Genomic DNA, 24,697 nt, shown 5'->3' with positions numbered 1-24,697 from the left:
TTGTATGATAATTGTTGCAGAAGCAGTTTGTCTTACATTTTCACAGTTGTATATGTATTGACAGTATCAAGTTCCTGTACTTGCTCTGCAGCAGCAGTAGCAGCAACAAATAAAAAATAAAAATAAATTCAAACCATTTATAATTCATTTCTTTCTCTTTTTTTAAGTAATACATGCACATACTCTTTTAATGCAAAAACTCATCCTATCTATGCAAATAAGGCTCATTATAGATCATGTCTTAAAAGTCAGAACTGTTTGCCTGCAGATTGACACAGTATAGAAAGTATATGAGAATAAATGGCACTTTTTGCAAACTTCAGACTTTCATCATTGATTTCTGTGTTTGTAGGTCTGGAGTTCGCCTACTCTGCAGCCCCACGCTCCATGCAGAGCGCTATAATGGGCCTGTTCTTCTTCTTCTCTGGCATCGGCTCCTTTGTGGGATCTGGACTTCTTGCTATCGTCTCTCTCAAAGCCATCGGCTGGATGTCCTCGCATAAAGACTTCGGTAAGACTTGTGTGAGGGCATTAGAATGTAGAACAAGATATGTGAATAGCACTGCACAGCATAAGGTCTGGGATGAAACAGATGTAGCTTGCCTAGCTTTTGAATAGTGTGTCTGCTGGAATGAGTGTGTGCATGAATATAAATGTGAGTATGTGTGGGTCAGGCTTTCCCTGCATCGAGGGGACCAAATGTTCCTATAATGATCGTTAAACCTAAAATTAGCTACATTGTGAGGACCTGTGAGGAAAAGGGCTTGATAAGCATACTTAATTATGACTTAATGAAAATGTAAAATGCAGAAAGGTTTGTGAAAGGGTTAGAGGGTATAGAAAATATACTTAGCTCAGTATAAACAAAATTAAAGTCAATATAAAGTCCTATTTCAGCAGCTTGGATTTTTAAGGGACACGGCTTTGATGCAATCATCATTTGTAAGCTAAATATCCTGAAAATCAATGACTTTTATGTTCCATCTTGATGAATGAAATCGATGATGAAAGATGGTCCCTGATCAGCATTCTGTGTAAATGTGATTTATTGTAATTATGCCAAAAGGAAGAGAGGTCGTACCTTTCAGCTCACAGTTGTGTCAGAGATGAAGTGACGAGGTGAGCACATGTGCTTGATGGATGGTGTGTGTTTTATGAGTGCGTGTCCACATACAAAGGCTTGAGCATATTCATTAGTAGGAGTGTGTAGGGGAATCAGATACAGAGTATCAGTTTATTTCTGCTTCCATCTTTTTAGAAGGCCATCCTAAACTAGTTCACACAGCAGTTATTGTGATATATATACAGTGACATACATTATTAACTGAAAATATTGCTTAGCCTGCCATAATGCTACTTCAAGATTACGATTTCTCTGTATTGGACCAGTTTCCATCTTCAAATTGGTTTTAAATTCTGAAACTTTATCATGCATGGAGATGAAATGAAAATTGTTGGACCCATGATTTTTTTTAAATGAATGTCCCTAGTTTTGCTGTGCATTCATCGTCAATACATGTTGTTATTTTGTAGAAAAATTGTTTTCATAATCTTTCATCAAAATGTAACTATATAGTACCTCTGAAAGGTGAACAAGAAATATCAATCAATAATATGTTTCACTCCCACCCTCTTTTCAGCATCCAGTCAAATCCAGATGAAGTAAATCAAGTCCTGTCCTACATTTTCCACTGAATAGTCTATTTCACTCATAAATGTGTCACATTATGTTACGTGTTGCATGTTACATGCAGTTTTATGTTGTCTTGGCACATTTGAGTAAAGTAAACTCCGAAGTAGAGAAAGAAAGCCATACCTAAGTGCCAGGTCTGGTATTATGAATGTGCATGCTAATTGATGGTCATGTCAGGCTTACACCAGAATCGGTTTGTAAATCTGTCACCGCGAGGACGATGAATAGCACAAAGGAGACAGTAGATGGATGTGATTTCCATCGCAATGACAGTTCAATGGTCCAGATGTACTCCCACCGATTCTGTGTATCTGAGGCAAATGAACAATTTACCCACAAACTACTTCAGCACCAATTAATACAGAACACCCAGACAGGTGTGAGGCATTTCTGCTAATGGCAGCAGTGAGAGTGCATGTACTTCAAATCTGTCCCTCTTTGCTCTTTTTGTTTGGCAAGCATCACTGAGATATTAGAGTGGGCTTTAATATGAATTAAATGACACATTGCTATTTTTTCTTTTTCTCACGACAGTTATAGTAGAGAGAGGAAACGATGAGAAGTTGAAGAAACAGAACTAACTGTGAAAGAACAGTCAGATTCAAACCTGCAATGTCCTTATGAGTGCCACATGCTTTAATATGAATAAGTGGTGCATTCATGCCATGTCGTAATTATCGTAATTTCGAGATGACAACATGTGACATTCTACTCTGAGCTGTTCACATCCTCAGACTGGGCATTATGCGTTTCTATGGCAACACTATCAATGCCCAAATGAATCTGCCACAGTCACATGGAACAAGTCAGCAGCCATATCACACTGTGGCTCATTGAAGCTAAGCAGGGCTGAGCCTGGTTAGTACCTGGATGGGAGACCTCCTGGGAAAACTAAGTTGCTGCTGGAAGAGGTATTAGTGAGGCCAGCAGGGGGTACTCACCTTGTGGTCTGTGTGGGTCCTAATGATGGGGACACTATACTGTCAAGAAGCACCGTCCTTTGGATGAGACGTTAAACTGAGGTCCTGACTCTCTGTGGTCGTTAAAAATCCCAGGATGTCCTTTGAAAAGAGTAGGGGTGTAACCCCGACATCCTGACCAAATTTGCCCATTGGCCTCTGTCCATCATGGCCTCCTAATCATCTACATATACTGATTGGCTTCATCACTCTGTCTCCTCTCCACCAATTAGCTGGTGTGCGGTGGGCTTCTGGCTGCCGTTGCATCATCCAGGTGGATGGTGCACATTGGTTGTGGTTGAGGATATTCCCCCTTCCATATGTAAAGCACTTTGAGTACCCGGAAAAGTGTTATATAAATGTCAGAAATTATTATTATTATTATTATTAAGTCGGAGCTCTCAGAAAATTCCCAGTGTACAACAAGGACGTGGATGTTTTTTACAAGTTGGAATCTCAGAATTACAATAATTACGACATGCCGTGGATGTAGCTAATGGCCACATTCATACAGCAGCAGAATACGGTTGTGAGTCCTGTATTTAGGTCCTTAATATGTTTACATTCACACACAGTTCAGTTATTTATTGTAATGACAACAACATTCTATAGCCAGTGCTTGAAATGGGCTGGTATGCGCCGGTACACAGTACCAGCACTTGTCTATTTTTACCTTTAGTGAAACACCAGTTTTACTTCCGACACGTTGCATGTACAGACGCCTGCCGTGCCTTCCCTTCTTTAGGAGCTTGTTTTGAACTGAGCATCGGGAGTACCAGCGCTTCTATTTTTCAAGCACCGTCTATATCTGAATTTACGCCTGCACATTTTCAGGACTTGCAGTACAACTCCAAAAACCCACTGTGTGAACGGAACCACACTGGACAACTTGTTTTCTGTCATATCACACAGTGTGAGAGAGCTGTTCTGTGCTGCACAAATGTGTGTCTACCATGTGTTGCGGATCTTCGTGTGTGGTGTCGCTTTCAGTAACTGTGTGTCATTTGAAGGATTTAGATCTTGTCACTATTCTCCACCGCAGCTGCTCCCATCAGTTTTGTGTTCTGGGTGCTCTCCTCCCAGATATAAAAGCTGTTGTCAGTTAATGAAGATTTGACAGATGAACTCATGACACAATTGGACTCTTATATCAAAAGTGACTTTTCAGTTTTATGGATGCTATCTTAGATATTACTTTGGTCATTGTCGCTATGGTTACTGGTAAGAGAATATGGGCTTGACCGTCATACAGACCATATTTGAGATACTACTGTAAGTTGCTGTTGGAAGTAACATTTTGACATTTTGAGACTCACATTCACACTCACACTTGCATTGCTTTTTTTCTTTTTTCCTATTCACCACTCTTAGTGGTTATTAGTGAGAGAACAGGAAATTATATGAAGAGAGGTGTTCCTTCAGACTCTATTCTTTCCTGCAAGACCTGAACCAGCAATGTCCATTTGAGCACCACAGACCTTTTTGCCACTTTTGGGGGTTATAGAGACAAGAGAGAGGACAGGAAATTACTGTAAATGGAGAAATGGAAATGGCAGAATCGGAATATAACACGTTAGGCTCTAGTCTAAAATGTCCAGAGCACCACATGCTTTAATATAAATTATAGAACCCATTGGCATTATTTTCGGTTTTGCCACTTTTTGTGATTGTAGAAAGAGGACAGTTATGAGAAATAGTAGGAGGAACAAAACTGGGATATGATGCAGTCAGAGTCAAACCTGCAATGTCCAATTGAGCACCACAGGCCTAAATATCAATTACTGTATATTACACGGTGATATTATTTTTTTCTCTTTGTAGACACTTATATTTAGAGTAGAGAGAGGACTGAAGTGATGTGAGGATGTGAAGGTGGAATGGAATGGAATTTATTTTTCGAAAATGACAGATCATTTCGCTAGATAAGACACTTATTCCTCGTCTGGTATCATTTAAAGCCCTTTGAAGCTGCACTGAAACTGTACTTTTGACCTTCAACCGTTTGGGGCCAATTGAAGTCCACTATAAGGAGAATAATCCTGGAATGTTTTCATGAAAAATCTTAATTTCTTTTTGACTGAAGAAAGATGGACATGGAATACTTGGATGACATGGGGGTGAGTAAATTATCAGGAAATTTTAATTTCAAAGTGGACTAATCCTTTAACCCTGGGTAATTCTAATACCAGGGTAAACTTAATCCTGGGTTCAACTTGTTTCATGTTTCACACTGCTCATACTGGGTAAACAAATAATCCTAGGTGTACATTCTTAAACCATGGGTCAACATTCTTATTTTCATATTTGTGGATAGTGTGTCATTGATTAGATGAATGCAGCACTCGACCTGTGTAAATAAAGGCTCTAGCATTATGCATTCTCGTATTATATATTGCCCTGTACTATCAAGTTTTTTGTGAAAAATAAAACTTCTCAACTCCAATTGACGCATTTTCTGTAACCATTTTACAATTCTCCCCCTTAAAACGCTGATACTGCTGTTTATACAACAGGCTGTGTTTCTATGACTTCTCTGACGATTGGGTGTCTGTTGCTAAGCATCTAGCCGAAATATTCTAACACCACATTGTTTCGAAAACATTACACTTTTGCCACTGCAATAGGGTTAACACAGCAAAAGTGGCGCTAACTCTGCTCCGAAGCAGGGTTTCATAACCCCAAGCAAAAATCAGTGCTACCCACCTTCTAAATTACATGTGTAAAATGTTTCTCTACCCAGGGTTAAAAGCAGTGTTTAGAACAACAGTAACGGGGTTAAGCGCAGTGTGAAAAGTCCTATAGTCAGCACGGCTATCCAGCCTGTGCGTTAGCTGCTAGACTCCACCATAATCAAATTCTTTCTATCTGTTCTCTCTTCCCCAAACTGAAGAAGAAAAGACACCTGCAGACCATCACACACTTGTAAAATCTGAATTAGATGCCCAGGATGACTTTGTGTCTAAACAACAGGAAGCATCGGTCCGGGTTTCACGTTGTTGTTTTTTTTATTTTTGGCCAGCAGCATAATGTTATTCTTTATCTCTGCTGGTTACTCCATTACTGTTCTCTCTCCCCGTTTCCTGTGGTGTTGGACTCTGCAGGAAATGAAGAGAGAGGGGGAATTATGCAGCGTTGAGTAGAGAACTTTCAAAGTGTATGTACATATAGACGCTATCCAAGCCTGTGGCGCGCCTGCGGATGCATATACAGACTCCAACTTTTATAGGATCGGACGCCCAGGTATTAATCACTAGCTGCAGGGCCTGATTACCCAGCATTCAGCTCTGTAACACACTCTCTAGCACTTATTTTCACAAATTTGAGCTTCTTCCCAGAACACCATTTAGCAGATCAAACTTACCTCTCAGGTTGCTTCCAAGGGTGAGTTTGGCACGCTCTCTTACTTAAAATCTTACAACACTTGATGATAACCTTTGTAAAAGTGGAGGCAGTCGGCCCACAGAGCTATTGGCTACCACTCAGACAGCGTTACTGGATCACTTATCACACTGATCACCAGAGAGCTTCTATGGTCCACATAGGCTAGCAGGTGTAAATCTGCAGCTCGACGCACATCCATGCTAATCCTTTGCTTTATTTGGAATGGTGCAGGCAAAGGAAAGGCACCCTCCACTTTCTTTCATCAGTGTTTTTTTTTTTTCTTTATTTTTTGTAACGTTGGTACTTTACATACTATACTGACACAGTTCTAGCTGTTAGACAGTTTGCATGATAAGACAATTCCAAGATGTTTTATTTTTTTGATTCATGCATTTTTCATGCAGCACAACTTGTTCTGCTTTCTTTAAGTGTCTTTGGCCATGTGTACTGTTTTTTTTTTTTTTTTTTTTTTTTTTTTTTATAAATGTAAAGCTAAAATAACTTTTTTAAAAACACATCTCAAGACCCTTCAGTTCTGTCCAATTCTGTTGTTCTCCTTCTTGCATCTTATGTAAAATTCCTTTAAGAAACCCAATCTGATTGTGGCCAAGTGAACCTGAAACCAGCATAACAATAGAAGACTTCCTAAAGACCAATGAATCAACTAGCCATTCATGTAAACCACCTATTCATTTTTGATAATGTCTAGTTGATGTAAACCTATTTATATCTAAAAGTGAAGGAAAATGGGCTAGATACACGGAATAAGAGAAACAAATGTCTTGTTGTGCCTTTTGGATGTCAGAATCAGAATGTAAAAAAAAAAAAGAGATGTGGTGTGTCTCAATCAGCTCTCTAGATCCCAAACTTGTGAATCAGTATATCATGTACACAAATTCGGGCAATGGTAAGGAGAGTAAAGGACACTGGCTCACCACACATTGGGACACTTATGACTCTTTTTCTGGCGACATGACAATGTCCTCGATGTACAACATCACTACTGGTATTATGAACAACAGCAGAGCTGATATCTTTCTGACATTACTTGTAATGTTATTTTAAGTACATTATGATAAATTATTTGCTTTTTATAAATAAATAAATTATAAATGTTAGCTAGGTTATGTTCATTGCCTGTCTTGAACCTTCCATTAAGGGAGCATAGTAATCATCGATGCTCCCTGGTTTTCAGTGCATTGTGAGACTCTTTGGGGAGTGAACATTTCAGTGCCCTGGAAGGATTCATGTGATTGAGACCGCCATTAAAATGGCCAACTCCCTGATTTGTACCCTGACTATTGAACTAGGGAGCTGACTGAGACGCACCCATGATCTTCATTTTTACGAAATATCATCATCGAAGGTGACCTTTTAAGCCAAACGCAGACATTTATGGTTGCAAGCTATTAAACTGATAGACTGGACTAATGGAACCTTCAATGATTAGTCTACTATTAAAGCATGAATTTGATGTAAGCAACAGATCTACAGTACATAATACTATATGCAGTTCATAGGGGGCATAATGTATTAGACCTACATTTACAGCATGAAATGACATTTAAACATTTAACATTTTTATCTCACAATTCTGACTTTTTTCTTGTAATTGAGAGTTTATACAATTGTGGGATATAAATTTGTGAGTGTAAAAAAAAAAAAAAAAAAAAAAAACAGTATATATTCAATAATAAATATTCAAAATATTCCTAAATTTTCAAATCTATCACTATTCCCAGGTAGTCGAAAGTTTTGCACTGGCAATCACTACAACACTACTAATTTCCTTTTCTTTAAAAAAATGTAAAAATCTAGTTCTTTATTAATGCAGATGCATTTTTTTCATTCTTGTATTGTGTGATTTGACAACAGAAGTGTCGACTGGGATTTTGCTCTACATGTAGTTAAAAAGTTACAAAATGTTGTGTTGTAGATGTGCCCTTTTCAACAAACTTCTATAACAGGACTTTTGCTCCATTTCCCAGAAGTTTTATTACTTTTTTCCAACCGATGATGCAGGCTTTGATAAGTATTTTCAAAGACATTTTACTCTCATCCTTTATGACTGCAGGTGTCACCAGGCACAGCTTTGCCTCACGGTATTGGTAAAATGAATTCTTTCAAATCTTTTCTCTGGACACCCAGGGAGCTCCTTCGTTTTTTTTTTTTTTTTTTTTTTCCATGAGGTGAACCTCGATGTGCGAGTCTGTCAGATCTCAGGTCAGCGTAAAAACATGCAAAGAACCACAGGGCCTGCAGACATGACCCTCTCTTCCTGGTCTAGAATCTGTATCTGCCACTTACAGAAATGTCAATGTTTTAATCGAGGCCAAGAGTCTCAGGGAAGGAGAAAGTGTGTTCACTGAATATGACAAAAGGAAAGAAAGGTGTCTTTCAAAGGAGTGCGTACAAAGGAATATGAGTGCGAACAAGATGATAGTGAAACATGTTTGTGTCAGCTTTATTCTGTACCTTGGCCTCAAGTCAGTTAACAAAGAACTTATATACACTACCAATCAAATGTTTGGGGTTGGTAGGATTTTTTAATGTTTTTTAAAGAAGCCTCTTGAAGTAATACCGATCACTCAATTTATTTAATCAAAAATACATTAAAATGTTGATAATCTGAAATATCATTACAATGTAAAATTATTTAAAATGTAATTTATTTCTGTGATGGCAAAGCTAGATTTTCAGCAGCTATTACTCCAATCTTCAGTGTCACATGATCCTTCAGAAATCATACTGATTTGGTGATTTGTCTTTCAAGAAAAGGCTAATTTACACCGCATCGACAGACGCTGACCAACACGGACAATCACCAGATTACAATACGTCATTTCTCAGACATTCAGCATGTTCAATTGCTGAAAACATGCTCTGACAGACGCTAACAGACACGGACATAACACATTGATCTGACAAAACCTGACGAAGTGTCTGTTGCCATCTGTCGCCTTCTGTTGGTGTAGTGTGTATTGGCCTAAACATTCTTATTATTGCAGTATCAACATTGAGAACGGTTACTTACAATATTTGTGAAAACCATAATACTTTTTTCAGGATTCTTTGATGAAAAAGATTGAAAGATCAAAAGAACAGCATTTATTTGAAAAAAATAAAAATAAAAAAAATCTTACTAACATTTTTGATCAATATAATGTAGCCTTATACTATAGTATTCATGTTACTATTTGACTTGGATGACAAAGCCATTTTGTTTGTTTACATTACGCAAGTACCATTTATTCACATTTATTCATTGCTCCCAGAGATCCCCCTAGACAAGAGAGCCATAGAATATGAACATCTCTGTGTTTGCAGACCCTGACAAATGGCATTGAACTCTGTGTGCTGACTCGTGTAATCTCCTGTAGAAAAGCCGTCAAGGCATTAGGACGAGAAGCCCTGAAATATTGTTGCTGGGATTGACAGACTAAAATAGAGCCAAGAGGTGAAAGGGCTGCTGTGATGTGAGCATCATGATTATTTGTTAGGACATGTTTCCATGTGTCAAAAGCAAAGATGTTTGCTCTGACCTCAGTCTGTCTCCCTGTCTCTAATCTGTTCTTGTCTGAGGGACGCACTTATCACAGAGATTTACTTAAAAAAAATAAACTGCTCAAAATTCAGCTTTGCCATCACAAGTATAAATATATATTTTAATATATATATATATATATATATATATATATATATATATATATATATATATATATATATATATATATATATATATATATATATATTATTGCCTACTTTTGATCAAATAATTGCAGCATTGCTGATAATAAGAGACTTTAATTAACTGACTAAGGCTACATTCAGACTGTCAGTCCAAATCTGATTTTTGTGCATATCAGATCATATTGAAATCAGATCAGATTTAGCTAGTGTGAATGGCCAAAAATCACATGCAATGCAAAAACATGATATTTTTACATTCATTTCGAGCTACATTGGTTTGCAATCCTAATCAAATTGAATTTCTGGAAATTCATTTTAATTCTGACTTCTCTGATCAGGTTTTTGCATGGTTTATGTTACTTTCTCACGTCACGTAAAACATAAATGTCAGAAGTTGTTGTAAGAAACATACTGAAAGTCACTGCAGAAACAAGGTTGTGTTGTTGCAAAATGCCTGATGAGCAGAATGACAATATAACGGAGACATGTTTTGAAACCAGCGGAGACGACAGCGTGGAATAAAGCATATTTTTGGCATATGCCTACCAATGTCATTGAAACCAATAAAGATATTCCAGAAAACGAAAGAGTGGCAGGCAAATCGGATCTGAACAGTTGTGATACAATATGGATATCAATAATTTTAGATCAGATTCCAATCAAATACACAAAAAAATCTGATTTGGACTAACAGTATAATCGTAGCCTAAATTACCATATTGTATTTCTACTAGAAGTCTTTTTTCAGTGTAACAAACGTGATGCATCAATAAGGTTTAGCATACAAAACAGCCAATCAATTGCAACTGAAAATGTAAAGTAAATATGTTCTTGTTTTCTTCTCTAGTGTCTCCTTCCATGATTCCACCAAAATAAATCAAGCTGCACTTTTTCAATCTCTACATTTCTCTCTCAGACTGCCAAACATTTATGTGGCCGGTTAATGTCTTTTATGGGCAGCTCTTGTTTTGTCTTTTTTGGACGTAATTGGAAAGTATTTGGCAGCCAGTTGTGTCTCTAATGTGGAGTGTGTGGCCAGCAAAAGCTTTGAGAAATAAATTAAGACAAATCACAACAAAACTAACTAGGCACTTCCATTACTGTACTTCCAAAAGAAAAAAAAATGTATGGACTTTTGAGTGTTTTTGCTGTTTGCGATAATCTGAAATGATTTATGATCTGTGTGCTCATGATCAGGGGTGAGGGGTGAGCTGTCCTTTTAAATACTAGAAGAGTTAAAACTACTAAAAGTTTCTAAAACTAAAATGTCTAAAAGTTAATCACAATTAAAATTTTCTAACAAATATTCCTTTCCTTTCTTCCTGTCTCTATCCATGCCTCTACCTTAATTAAACCAACATCTGTCCCCTCAGTCTGCTGTGTAGCAATGTGTTTGTAGAGTTTATTGATCAGCAGACACACTTCCTCCTCTAAGCTTATGGCTGCCCTGCTGAGCACATTGTTTCACTTCTGCAGTATGTATTATTCAGCAGGAGTGAGGAAGCACAGCAGACAATCCCTGAACCCTCAGGTCAAGTGCAGCACAAGTCTGTCTGTGTGCTGGCCAATCTGTGTTGGACAATAGAAAGTAATTGTGGTAGTGTTTTGAGTGGAAGAGCTTTTTCTGTGTCTAAGAGAGAAACCGAGTAATGAGGGACAAAGCAGTGGAAATGGATGGTTAAAAGTATAGGTTTAGGCTGAGACTTTTTTTTTTTTTGAGCTATGAGGTTTTTAATCAATGGTATGCGATTTTGTTGAAGGCATCATGCTTTATTATTTCAGATTACTTTTTAAATAATTGTGTTTAACAGTTATTTTCTACATCACTAGAAATTTCCTCCAATGAGAGGCCCTGTTTCCACCTGGTACCTATCCGTTTTGGCGATCGAATCACAAGTGAATGATGCTAAATACAGGTGTAGATGGAGTGTGAATCGTTTTGAGCTTGTCAGAAAATATCAACCTGATATGAATCAATGAATGTCTATACAATTTCCTCGCTAATATAGTGAAACAAATGTGTGTATGTTTGTGTATAGTTAACACATATAGTGGGTACGGAAAGTATTCAGACCCCCTTACATTTTTCACTCTTTGTTATATTGCAGCCATTTGCTAAAATCATTTAAGTTCTTTTTATAACAAGTTTTTCGGACAGCCAGCTCTAGGAAGGGTTCTGGTCATCCCAAACGTCTTCCATTTAAGGATTATGGAGGCCACTGTGCTCTTAGGAACCTTAAGTGCAGCAGAATTTTTTTTTGTAACCTTGGCCAGATTTGTGCCTTGCCACAATTCTGTCTCTGAGCTCTTCAGGCAGTTCCTTTGACCTCATGATTCTCATTTGCTCTGACAGGCACTGTGAGCTGTAAGGTTTTATATAGACAGGTGTGTGGCTTTCCTAATCAAGTCCAATCAGTATAATCAAACACAGCTGGACTCAAATGAAGGTGTAGAACCATCAAGGATGATCAGAAGAAATGGACAGCACCTGAGTTAAATATATGAGTGTCACCGCAAAGGGTCTGAATACTTAGGCCCATGTGATATTTCAGTTTTTCTTTTTTAATAAATCTGCAAAAATGTCAACAATTCTGTGTTTTTCTCTCAATATGGGGTGCTGTGTGTACATTAATGAGGGAAAAAAAATGAACTTAAATGATTTTAGCAAATGGCTGCAATATAACAAAGAGTGAAAAATTTAAGGGGGTCTGAATACTTTCCTTGCACACTGTATACAATCAACATTTAAATCAATAGTTTTATATTTCTCCATCATTTTAAATTTTTATTGTCGATTACATTATTCAAATGCTTCATGGGATTGTAATTCTTTCCCTCAGTAAAGTTAAGTACACAGTCTTGAACTTTTGTCTTTTAGTAGGATTTTCAAATACCTTTTTGCTTTAAATCAAAGTTTTTAATATGAATTACTTCATAGCTGGTTGGTTTGGTTTATGGCTTATAAATCTTTAACAAACACTTTTTAAAAATCCCTTGAGAAAAAAAAAAACAAATGGGAATAAAACTTAGGTTGCACTTTATGGCTGACACATCGTGTTGGAAAAACCTGTTTGGAAGCAGTCATTGTTTTTTCAGGTCTTTTTCTTTTTTCTTTTTCAATGCAGAATGAAAAGGTGTGGCAGTTGGGTTTTACTCACTAATAAAATTATATCAGACTTTTCATGGTTATAGTGCCTAAAATAATTCACAATGTGTGTGTAATATAAATATATTATATATATATATATATATATATATATATATATATATATATATATATTATATATTGATATATATATATATATATATATATATATATATATGAGAGAGAGAGAGAAAGAGAGATAGATATAGATATATAGATAGTGATATCTATAGAAATCTTGAAAAAAATAAATAAATTATGCTATAGTAGAAATGAAAATTTGAAATGGAAATGTCAGTTGGCATTGCATTATAAATATACATTATCCTTATTAAAATAGCGAAGATGGCTTGAATAACACAGATAAACCATAATGCTGTCGCAGTGGTGTGTGGTGTGTTCTTTTCATGTTTAATCAGCCAAAATGTTTCTATCTGCATTTTATTCGTCTATTACAATGATCAATGATCGCTGGATGTCTTTGTCCATATAAGGGATTTCTTGGAACTTATTACTCATGAGTTTCACTTGTGGACTTTCTGCATGAGGGTGCCCTCTGGCGTTGAGTATGAATAAAACATAAATTACATAATGCTCACATCGTCCTATTTTGGGTAAAAATTTAAAAATAAATAATTAAATAAATAAAAACACTGCTCTCTAAAGATATTTGAAGCAAGCATACTTTTGGAGCCCCAAGAGATTTTCCAAAAAACACTAATGGTTTCCACGGTTCACATATCTGTGCCCCTTGCATCTCCTTACTTCCTCCACTTTTTTAAATGGGATAAAAGGTTTTCAAGTTGATTAATTTGAAAAACTGGTTTGGCCTGGTGACTTAATGAAGCTGCCACACTTAGTGTTGTGCTGGCTAGGTTTATTCCCTTACATCCCCCTTTACTCCTCCATCTTTAATTCTCCTGCTTCACCAATTACCCCTGATAAGCCCTCACATGTGACAGGTCTACCCTTTTGAAGCACACATGATAAATACCAATATTTGTTAAATGAACACAAAGAGCATCATGTAAGTCATACGGGATGACATGCCAAGGAAAGGTTAATAAAATCGTTACATGATGGACTGCAGAGGGCCTGCAGCAAGACAAATACAGTTGCCGGCCCTCATAGAGTGAGACTTCCAGGTGCCTGCTGTTATCTTGGTGTAGCTGCCATATACGACTGAATGTGCAATGTATCGTGAAATGAGAGCATGTAGACCTTAACGTTGGAGAGCAAATGAAACAACTGTGTTGGGGCTACAGTATGGCAAATGGAAAATACATGACTACCAGTCAAAGGTTTGGATATGCCCACTCAAAGTGTTATTTTAAAATAAGTCATCAGAGGATTTTATGAGGATTTGACAGGATGAGTTTGATCAGTGTTTAACTTTCTTCTTGGGGCAAGATCTACAACATTTTGTATCCTACAACTGAACTTTCTCTGATCCTTCCTTTCCTTACTTCTTTTCCTGTTTGAGATTCACATCAGGAACATGCAGTTGTGCTCCAGTAATGTTTATTTTTTCCATTACTGCCCAAACGCCACCAAATCTGAGACAGCTGCCACTTTCCTGTGGGAAGTGCTAGCAATCTCCCCCAAGTGTGTCGCAGTGATATATCTCCTACTCTGTCCTTTGACTGAGTATTCTTTATGGCCTTGTCTTTCAGGGAGCACCTCCATATTCTGCCAAGCGCTGCTGTTAAATCATGTCATCTCCCAGAAGAATAGGAAGAACAGGCGCGTCACCCGCCAACGCAAAGCACTGTGGATGTAATGGGGTGGGGGAGGGGGGACCAAACTTAACACAATAGCACTCAATATTTTACTCTTCTTATTTCCATGAATTGGGATAGCCTCTGGTGTAAATGGGGACCATTTGTGTGTATTGATTGTTGGTTTGCTCTTAGCTCTACTTTGGCATGTGGGTATTGTAAATGCAGCATTTTTCGCAGACAGAGGCATTAGTTTCCCCTTGCTGGAGGGCAGTAAGATCCTGAGCTCTATTGCTCTCTCAGTCAAACTGTCCACCTGCTTGTAACACTTGTTGTCATTGGGGAGCGCCTGCTGTTATAGAGTATATTAAAGGAGCAGAGAAATTGATCAAGAGGTTGTTGTAGCCATAACACGGCTTGCTACTTTTATTGGATTGAGAGATTGAAGAAGGAGGAGGGGACTTATTGGGGATTGAGACAGGGATGGGATAGGGTCTGGTTGGATTCAAACCTTTGTGAACATCCCAACATTTGCAGTAAACACTTACTACTTTGCTACAACAGGCACTGTCAAACAAGACTTCAGACCATCCAAGACTGGTGCCCTTTCCCAAATTCTGCATTCCATGTGTCTTGCAGTTGCCCAGTTTAATAGCATAGTGATGTTGGGTTGGGGTGTAACAAAATACATGTAACTTAGTTACGCATTTAAAATACAAAAGTTTGAGTAACTGTATTTTATTAGTTATATTTTAAATGGGTGGTAATCAAATTAAATCCAAAAAAGTATTTTGGATTACCAAAGTGTTTACTTTGAATTTTAATGTTATTTATTTCATTTAAATATTAACATAAACTGTGACAGCAGTTGGTGATTTTCCGACTCTGACAGTTGGTGCAAAAGCATCCTAAGCTACATTTTTGGTCATAAGTTTCAAACCCCTTGCAGAATATGTAACATTTTAATAATTTTAACAAAATAAGAGGGATCATAAAAAAATTGCATGCCATTTTTTATTTAGTACTGTCCTGAATAAGCTATTTCAAATAACAGATGTTTACATACACTCCACAAGACAAAATTGAATCTTAATTGCCCTGTCATTAACTGGATGACCCACGCCTGTTTTTATGTTTTGCAATAGTTGTTTGTGAGTTTTTATCTGATAGTTCTGCCTTTTTCCCCTCAGAATTGCACGATTTAAGCTCACAATTGCATTTTATAAAGTCAGAATTGTGTGATTGAAAACTTGCAATTCTGACTTCTGATTTGTTCTAAAAATTGTTTATATCTCAGAATTCTGACTTCCTTTCTCAATATTGCGAGTTGATATCTCACAATTCTCACAATTTTATATCTAACAGTTGCAACTTTATATCATGCAATTCTGAGAAAAAAAAAAGTCAGAATTGTGAGATGAGATAACTCGCAATTACCTTTTTTTTTGTGTTACATACTTTTCCCAAAGTATTCCAAAGCGTTCTATTTAGATTAAGTTACAAACTTTGGTAATCTAACAAAATATGTTACAAATTACTTTTTAAAGCATTTATTTTATAAAATGTAGTGAAATACATTATTAAAAGTAACCTACTTAGCCCTAGATGTAATGCAGTTTAGAAATTGACCACCCTAGTGAGCTGACAGGACACTAGTGATGATCAAACCTGCACAGTTTGGATGTCTACTTTATCTAACTCATTCAACTAACTCATCAGCTCATTTGTAGAAATTGCAAGACTCAAATTGTGTTTGCAATGAGGAAGACATACAAAATGTGCAGTGGTGGGGGATCCCCAGGACAGGTTTGAGAAGCCCTGCTCTATAGCAAGGGTGCAGGATGGACACCCGTACCACATACTTACAGTATTCATGAACTTGCTTGAGTTGAAGGGACGAGATCTCTTGAGAGCATCTGAAATCTTTCAGCCTTTGCTCTGTACATGATTAATCAAATGTTGTCTTCTGGATCTTCATTTTCATTTGGGATGGCAATGCATTGCATCTCCATAGTGTTATGAATCAGCGTATATGTCTTCAACTGCCTCATCTCAAGCAGCTCTTATCTTCTGCCAGTAATGTTCTTTAAGGCCATGGATAATTATATTGCATGGAGTTGTTCACGGTGTTCCTCAAGGGTCAGCGGACCTTTTTCTTCTTTCTTTCCTTCAGTTGGTTGCTACGAAAAAGTGCTTTATCTTGTTCGCATCTAATGACATCTTCAAACTAATGTAGAATCCTCTCAAAAGTGTACCGTGTTCTAATCAATGACCCTATTGTGGCAAGATGTGTTCATGTGAATACATCTATTTAAATGCTAATGCATTCCTACAGAAATACGTTTTTAGTCATTGTAATAGGTAATGCTAAGCAGCGCTACAGGGTCCTACTTTAGCAGTTCTGAAACACTCCTGAGAGTTGACAGCCCCTTCGCAGACCTACTTATTAAGAGTTTCTCTTTGATGGTCCTCAACCCTGGAGGTTTGACCACCTCTTCTGAACAGATCATAAGTGTTAAGCAGCTTTTTCCTCAGCTCAGAGAGCGAGAGAGAGAGGCTCAGATTTATGGTTCATAATACAGGAAACATATGTGAACCGATTCTGTGTGTTTGTGTACAGAATTTAGCTCAAGTAGAGGGCTGAATTTAATACTACACACAGTCATCATCCAGGACTATAATGGCCCTGAGCAGTCAGAGGCTTAAACAACAGGAGAGTTAGTTCAGGGCTGAGGGCTCAGCGTCTGTAATGCCAGCAGAATCAGAGCGAGTGTGCTTCACTTAAGCTCCCAAGATGGTGAATTATAGGCTCTTCCTTCATCTTGTGAAGATGTGGCTTTTTGTTTATGGTTCCCCTGTAAGTATTGATGTAAACCCTCTATCTGCTCTCAAGCATTATATAGAGAGGGAAAATGAAAGAGATTGGATGGAAAAGGAATGCTTGTTTAGGTTTTGCTTGAATAAACCAGAGTCAGATGGGTTTGCAGGTTGCAATGGATGCTTACAAGCAGTGCGGACCGACATGCTATCAGTTAAAGCTCTTTGCCGCTGTAGGAGAGTATGAAGGGAGCAGATTGCCTGTTCGCTCTGTTGCTTTCGGGGATCCAACAAGCACAAACATATGCTTTTTGCTTTCTTTTGACATATGAATGCAGCATGTACACAGATGTTCGGTTTCTCTTCATCTACCAGTATACATATGCCTTTATAATTAATCAGAAATCTCTCCACTGATCAACTGGACAAAGGAAGGATGTTAAGTAGTATCAGTTAAAGAAAATAAATTGTGATTATTCATTATTTTGGATGATAACAATACATTATGATATACACCGATCAGGCATAACATTATGACCACTGACAGGTGAAGTGAATAACTCTTCATCACGGCACCTGTTAGTTAGTGGGATATATTAGGCATACATATATTTTGACCACAAAGTTGATGTGTTAGAAGCAGGAAAAATGGGCAAGCTTAAGGATTTGAGCATTTGAGCAAGTTTGACAAGGGCCAAATTGTGATGGCTAGACGACAGGGTCAGAGCATCTCCAAAACTGCAGCTCTTGTGGGGTGTTCCTGGTCTGCAGTGGTCAGTATCTATCAAAGGTGGTCCAATGAAGGAACAGTGGTGAATTGGTGATAGGGTCATGGGCGGCCAAGGCTCATTGATGCACGTGGGGAGCGAAGGCTGGCCTAGCTCAAATTGCTCAAGAAGTTAATTCTGGTTCTGATAGAAAGGTGTCAGAATACACAGTACATCACAGTTTGTTGTGTATGGGGCTGGATAGCTGCAGACCAGTCAGGGTGCCCATGCTGATGTATTCCCTGGTGGCTGTGGCCTCTTTCAGCAGGATAATGCACCCTGCCACAAAGCAAAAATGGGTCAGGAATGGTTTGAGGAGCACAACAAAGAGTCTGAGGTGTTGACTTGACTTCCAAATTCCCCAGATCTCAATCCAATCGAGCATCTGTGGGATGTACTGAACAAATCTCATGTAGGCCCTACCTCAAAAAGATCCACCTCACAACTTACAGGACTTAAATGATCTGCTGCTAACATCTTGGTGTCAGCTACCACAGCACACCTTCAGGGGTCTAGTGGAGTCCATACCTTGATGGGTCAGGGCTGTTTTGGCAGCAAAAGTGGGACCAACACAATATTAGGAAGATGGTCAAAATGTTATGCCTGATCAGTGAACTTCATGATCAATGTTGGGTGTAATACATTACTAAGTAGTTAATTACTGTAAGTAAAGTAGGTGATTACTCTTAATTTTTCTGTAATTTATTTACTTTTGTAAGTGCATTGAATGCTGTATAGACTTATAGAACAGGGGCTGTATTCACAAAACATTTTATCTTACCACTAAGATTTCTCCTAAATAGCAGTAAAAGTTCCAGGCTAAGAGTTTTCTCTTAAAACCTATTCACAAAGCTGCTGAGACAAACTTTTACTAAGGAATAGACGGAAGTCTTAAGCTAAGAGTAAGGGTGGGGTTGACCTTGTTACTATGGAGTAAACACACAGAGATTGGCTGATGGGGGAGGAGTGAGCGATTTAAGAAATTCATAGAAATATTGTAGAATGAGGTGTCATGTTTCCACATTAAAATAAAGGTTTTATAATACAAATGTTGCCCTATTCAAATAAATATTTTTTAATAAAAATGTTGCCATAGTCAAAATAAAATGTTGCCATAAAGGTTTTAAAATGTAGGCTAAGTGTCACTAATTAAACTAGTATATACAGTTAATTGTCCACCTCTTGGATGTCTGCATATCAAGAGAATGCAGAATTCAACAAATTCGACAAATTATGTTTTATAAACAAAGTCTGGGAGAAACACATTCAAATGGTCTTTCATATCAGCTCTAGAGGAGGAATATATACACAGACGAGACCCGACTCGCCTATAGTTACTTCAACAGTTTTCTGCATCCCTCCACCAACCTGCTCCTCACTCTCGGCTGGGGATATGGAGATAAGTTTGAGTTTGGGCTAAATTTCAAGCTCGAGGCCCTCGATCCCCTTGGACAGCACACCAAATACGCATATTATATATATTTTTTACTCTATTCAATCATTTGTAAATGTGAACTCATGAAAACCACTGCCACAGGTAATCAGGCAACATTTATTTATTTGTTAAAGATTTATTTTTGGCGTCTCATCATAGATTCAAATCTATAAATTAAAATGTATTGCATTTTTGAAGAAAAGATTCAGCACCCAAGGCTTTATCACTATTGCCTCAATGGTGTTCAGTGTCTTTGGGTGGATTAGGACTGTTTGTGATTTGGTCTTAGTGACTTAGGAGTCCCCTTGACTACTCCTAATGTTTCACAGATTTAGAAGCTAGTTTTAACGCTAAAATGCTTTGTGAAATGCTCTTAGAGCAAACATTTAGGACTCCTAAAATTAGTACTGACACACCCATTATTTTTAGGGGATTCTCCTAAATCGGCAAGTTAGGGGCTACTTTTAGCCTTAAGAAGTTTTGTGAATACAGCCCCAGGTCTAGATAAAATAATTGTGGATTAAACATCAAAATTTAGTCTAATGACAAAATGTATGTTTTTAATGTAACCTTCTCCCTTTAAATACTTTTGGTTATTTCAAGAAAAATGTAAAGAGGTTAATGTGGGATTTAGAAAGTAATTAGTAATAAATAATGCAATACTATTTAGAGAGAGTAATTAGTACAGTAATGTGTTTAATTATTTTAAAAAAAAAATGTTTTTTTAATGTTTTTTTTTTTTTTTTCTGAAAAGTAGCATTTTGGAGGTTTCTGCCCAACAGTGACTGTATTATTTATTTATTTATTGCATTTATCATCATTAAAAATAATTATAGAAAATAATTAATTTAAAAAAATAATCTGGCCTTGTTTTTGTTGCTTTGTTTGTTATTTTTAAATCCAGTTATAAAGAAAAAAGAGAGACTCAATACTTTATTGATCAAATGAGAATCATTGATCATTTCAACTAGTATACAGACGTTGCATGATCTCTGTGTTCAAAAGCATGCCTGTGGTTGTTATACTGCTGGAATTTTGGTATTGTGAAATTCACATCAAAGTGAGGTTTTTTTTTTTTTTTTACATCCCTTTTCTCACCTTTTCTTCTCTCTGTAGGCAACATCAACGGGTGCACACTGAATTACTACTTCTTCCTCCTGGCCGCCATTCAGGGAGTCACACTCCTCGTCTTCCTCATTGTGTCTGTGAAGTATGACAAACAGAAGCCCAGAGCAGGGAGCCACAGGCCGTCTCTGACCAACTCATGACCCCCATCATCATCAGCCATACTGTCACCTTCACCATTCCTCAACCTCCAAACCATGTGCCAAACTTTAAGCCTCTTAGTATTTTGAAAAATGAGGTAGGAGTTTAAAATATTTGACTCAAAACTTGAAGCCCCCTGTATTTACTACAACTGGCCATCCTGAGAAAATCTGAAGGAAAACAAAACACAAAACTTATGCAATAATCAACTACAATATTTTGTATGAAATGGTTGAAAATGAGGATTGTTCACTCCATCAGCGAACTGGTTTATAAAATGCTTGTTTATTGTAGTGTGTAGTTTGAGCAACACTTATTCACAATTTGGGATTTTTGTTGTTTTGACTGTCAACAATATTACTCAATTCATTTATAAATTGAAGATGGATTTTAGATTGTTTACGATGGGTTGTACAATTAATTGCCAATTTAAATTGAATATTTATTGAACCTTTTATTTTTTATAGTTTATGCTCAACAAGGTTAGACTGTACTCCTGTTCAAATTTATTTAAAATGGTCTCTTTGTGGTTATTGTTTTAAAAACAATTTTAACGAGGAAAAAAAAAAATCAGGCACAATTTGTAGTGCATGGTGTATCTTTGGTCACTTTTTTTCATTTTAAATTATTTATATATACTAATTGGTTGTATTTTGAGATATTGTTGATAATAATTGGCTGATGTCTAAAATGGCAAAAATTGTTGGATACTCCTTTCAAATGTGTAGCCAATGAATCACAAGAAGGTGGAACCCATACAGTTATTGTCTGAACATCAGTAAAGTAGTTGATAAAAGCTGCAGTGCAAAAGACTTGAATTTTGCCCTTAACAGATTGATTAAATTTTTTAACTTTAGTACTAAACCTGTGGCATTACAAGCGTTTCTTACTTTTAGATTATTTTTTTTTTAATCATCAGGCATTAGTTTCCATTTGCTTGTTTTTAATAATTTTGATCATAAGACACTTCATTGCCCTTTATAATGGTTATGATATAAGTGTATCACCTGAGAAATAATGAATTTGCACAAAGAGTGCTGATATCATGATGCACACAGCTCAGCTGACATCTTTTTTCATAAGGAATATCTCTGCAAATGCAAATGAATACACCTGCATCTTGTTTGTAATGATTCATTAACTTTTTTTTAAGATTGTATAAAGTTTTTTTTTTTGATGAACAACAAACCTCAAGCTCAGATTGTTGTCACAATGAGGTTATGTCGTGAAATCACATTTGCACTAATCTCTAGTAAAAAATAACATTAATAATTGAGGATTTAAAATCATGAATGAATTTTACATGCAGGCTTGTGATAGATCCTTCACAAAAATGTATACCTCAGCTTCATAAGATCATCATGCTGTAGAGGGAGTCTTGCCTGATGTAATTTTTATGCACATTTTGCAACGACAACCCTTTTTGCTGCAGTTTTTGCCAACTAATTAACTATGTCTGCTGTCTTCGCTACGATCACAAGCTTAACAAAATAGTAACAACAGGCCAATTATGCTTCTATGCTGGTCCATTTTAATGCGTTTTCACAAACAAGTAGATCTTGCAGTTTGAGTTGCACTTTTTCAGCAGTTACACCTTGTGCCTTTAATACCAAAGTTGCTCCACATGACTGTTGCAACTGATGCATTTTTTGTTTTTGTTCTCATCCTTACATTTTACATCAGGTAGTTCTAAACAAGAGTGATCAAAATCATATTGACAGTATTGACAGTAGAGCAGTTTGAATCTGTGATCAAAAAAAAAAAGTGTGGTTTGAGAAAAGGTCTTCGTTCATTTTAACTTGGCATAATCAAAATACTGTTTTAAAGCTTTTTAAGCATGTAAAATAATTCTGTTTTGCCCAGAGTCTGTTATCATATAATTCAATATTTTCTAAAAACACATTTTGAGTTTGTGCAGTGAAAATATACATTGTGATTTTTTTTTCATGCTTGTTTTAAATTAAATTTTCTTGTTGTTGTTGTTGTTTTTCAATAAAATGCATCCGACCTTTAGTGTTTGCGTCTGAGAGAGCAGTTTGAAAATGAGTCGCCCATTTATTACCGCTTTCATTTTCCTAGCTCATATGCAAACTTTGTGATCTCTCACATTTATCTGCATTTGTCTGATTTTATCAGATGAGCGTGAAATCGGAACATCATCGCTCTTTGCTCAAGCATATCTAGACTGACGAGTCATTTCCTAAGAGTGTGACCATCAGCGAGCTGTTTGAACTCCACAGCTCTTTTTCTTCCTCTCACTCTGAGTCAGACTGTTGACGCGGCCTATATATTTCTACCGCCTCCATGTTTTTTACAGTGTTATGCTCTATTAAAAATCAGAAGAGCTGAAGGTGTAAGCACAGTATATCAATGATGGATGCTTCTGTGATGTGATTCTGTTAAGTAATCTAAGGCCAGTGTTCCTAAATATGTCCCCTCTTGTCTTGTAATAGAGGCAGATGTCTCAAAACAGGATGTACCTTATTTTAAAGGGCTAGTTCACCCAAAAATGAAAATTCATCCATCCATCCATTGATCATAAAATGTATCCTACGCTGCTCCGGGGGGTTAATAAAAGTCTTCTGAAGTGAATCGATGTGTAACGAGCTCCCGGCATGAAGGTCATACACATTCAACTTGCGTCTAAAAAGTGCTAAGATTAGGATTTTCCTTCAGGTCTGTCCTATGCTCATAATAAAAAATCTGTTTAAATGTCCAATGTATTATCTTGTCCTTTTAACAGTTATGGGGTTTTTCCGTGACTGACGGCACTAGTGAAAGTATCTGTCAGTTGCTTCTTATTCCATGTTCACAACAAATCAGTATTTTCAATGTACTGACACACTCATAAAGACCGTATTTGCTGCCATCTAATGATGTTATAATGTAACTTCTGTTGCTGTTCACGGTCAGGGACTATTTTTTTCTGGCAAAGGAAGGCTTTTAGTGAAAGTTTACTTCATGAAAGTTGCATTGATACATATTTTTGGCTTTAATATTTGTATTGTGTGGTAACGTTTTATAAAAGAAGTCGGATCCGTATGTCTGACATACCGGTAGCTCGTTATTTTACTTTATAAAGTTTTGAAAAAGGGATATTTACAAACGCATCGATTAGCTTCAGAAGACATTTATTATCCCCCTGGAGCCACATGGAGTACTTTTTATGATCAATGGATGCACTTTTTTTGCCTTAAAAATCTCATCCTCCAATCCCTTCCATTGTAAAGCTTGGAAGAGCCAGGATATTTTTAATATAACTCTGATTGTGTTTGGCTGAGAGAAGAAAGTCATATACGCCAAGGATGGCTTGAGGGTGTGTAAATTATGGGGTAAATTGTTTTGTTGAATTATCTTCTAATGCAGAGCTCTTACTGTTAATAGCTTGTTTACTGTGCAGTACATTGCTTTTAGCCTTAAAGAATGAATTTGATGAACATTATTGAGTGTTATTTACAAATTAAAGTTTAATTGCAACACATGTAATATGAAATGTAAATAAATCAGGTTGCCATAATGCATAAACTATGTGTCATCAATATGTATACTGTGTGTGTGTGTGTGTATATATATATATATATATATATATATATATATATAATCTATTATTATTAGATATGTATAGAGAGGGATTGCGATGTTAGCATGTTTGACCTGTGCTTCCATTCATAAAGTACATCTGGCATGGTTGACATGCCAGATGTACACATGCTTGTGAACCATGAAGCTGCTCTGTGGGATCCTGTAAATGTGAGTATTGTGCATGTACTGGAAGGTAAGAGCTCAAGAGAAAGTGTCATATTAGCAGGGCTTGAATAAACCTGTC

At 36.8% G+C, this 24,697-nt stretch overlaps 1 protein-coding gene across 1 annotated transcript in view; it reads left to right on the top strand.

Moving 5' to 3' along the window:
• The window catches only part of slc15a4 (solute carrier family 15 member 4), a 73,334-nt gene extending 48,954 nt beyond the window's left edge, over positions 1 to 24,380 (top strand). The window contains exons 8-9 of the mRNA XM_067395196.1: positions 353 to 511; positions 20,722 to 24,380. Of these exons, the coding sequence (XP_067251297.1) occupies positions 353 to 511; positions 20,722 to 20,873 (311 nt within the window). The 3' untranslated portion in view covers positions 20,874 to 24,380. The remainder of the gene's footprint in view (positions 1 to 352; positions 512 to 20,721) is intronic.
• Positions 24,381 to 24,697: the final 317 nt, after the last annotated feature.

The sequence above is a fragment of the Chanodichthys erythropterus genome, chromosome 9 (assembly GCF_024489055.1).
Source record: "Chanodichthys erythropterus isolate Z2021 chromosome 9, ASM2448905v1, whole genome shotgun sequence".
In the NCBI taxonomy this organism is placed as follows: domain Eukaryota; kingdom Metazoa; phylum Chordata; class Actinopteri; order Cypriniformes; family Xenocyprididae; genus Chanodichthys; species Chanodichthys erythropterus.
The sequence above is the reverse complement of the archived record's forward strand: the minus strand, read 5'-3'. Positions and strand labels throughout refer to the sequence as shown.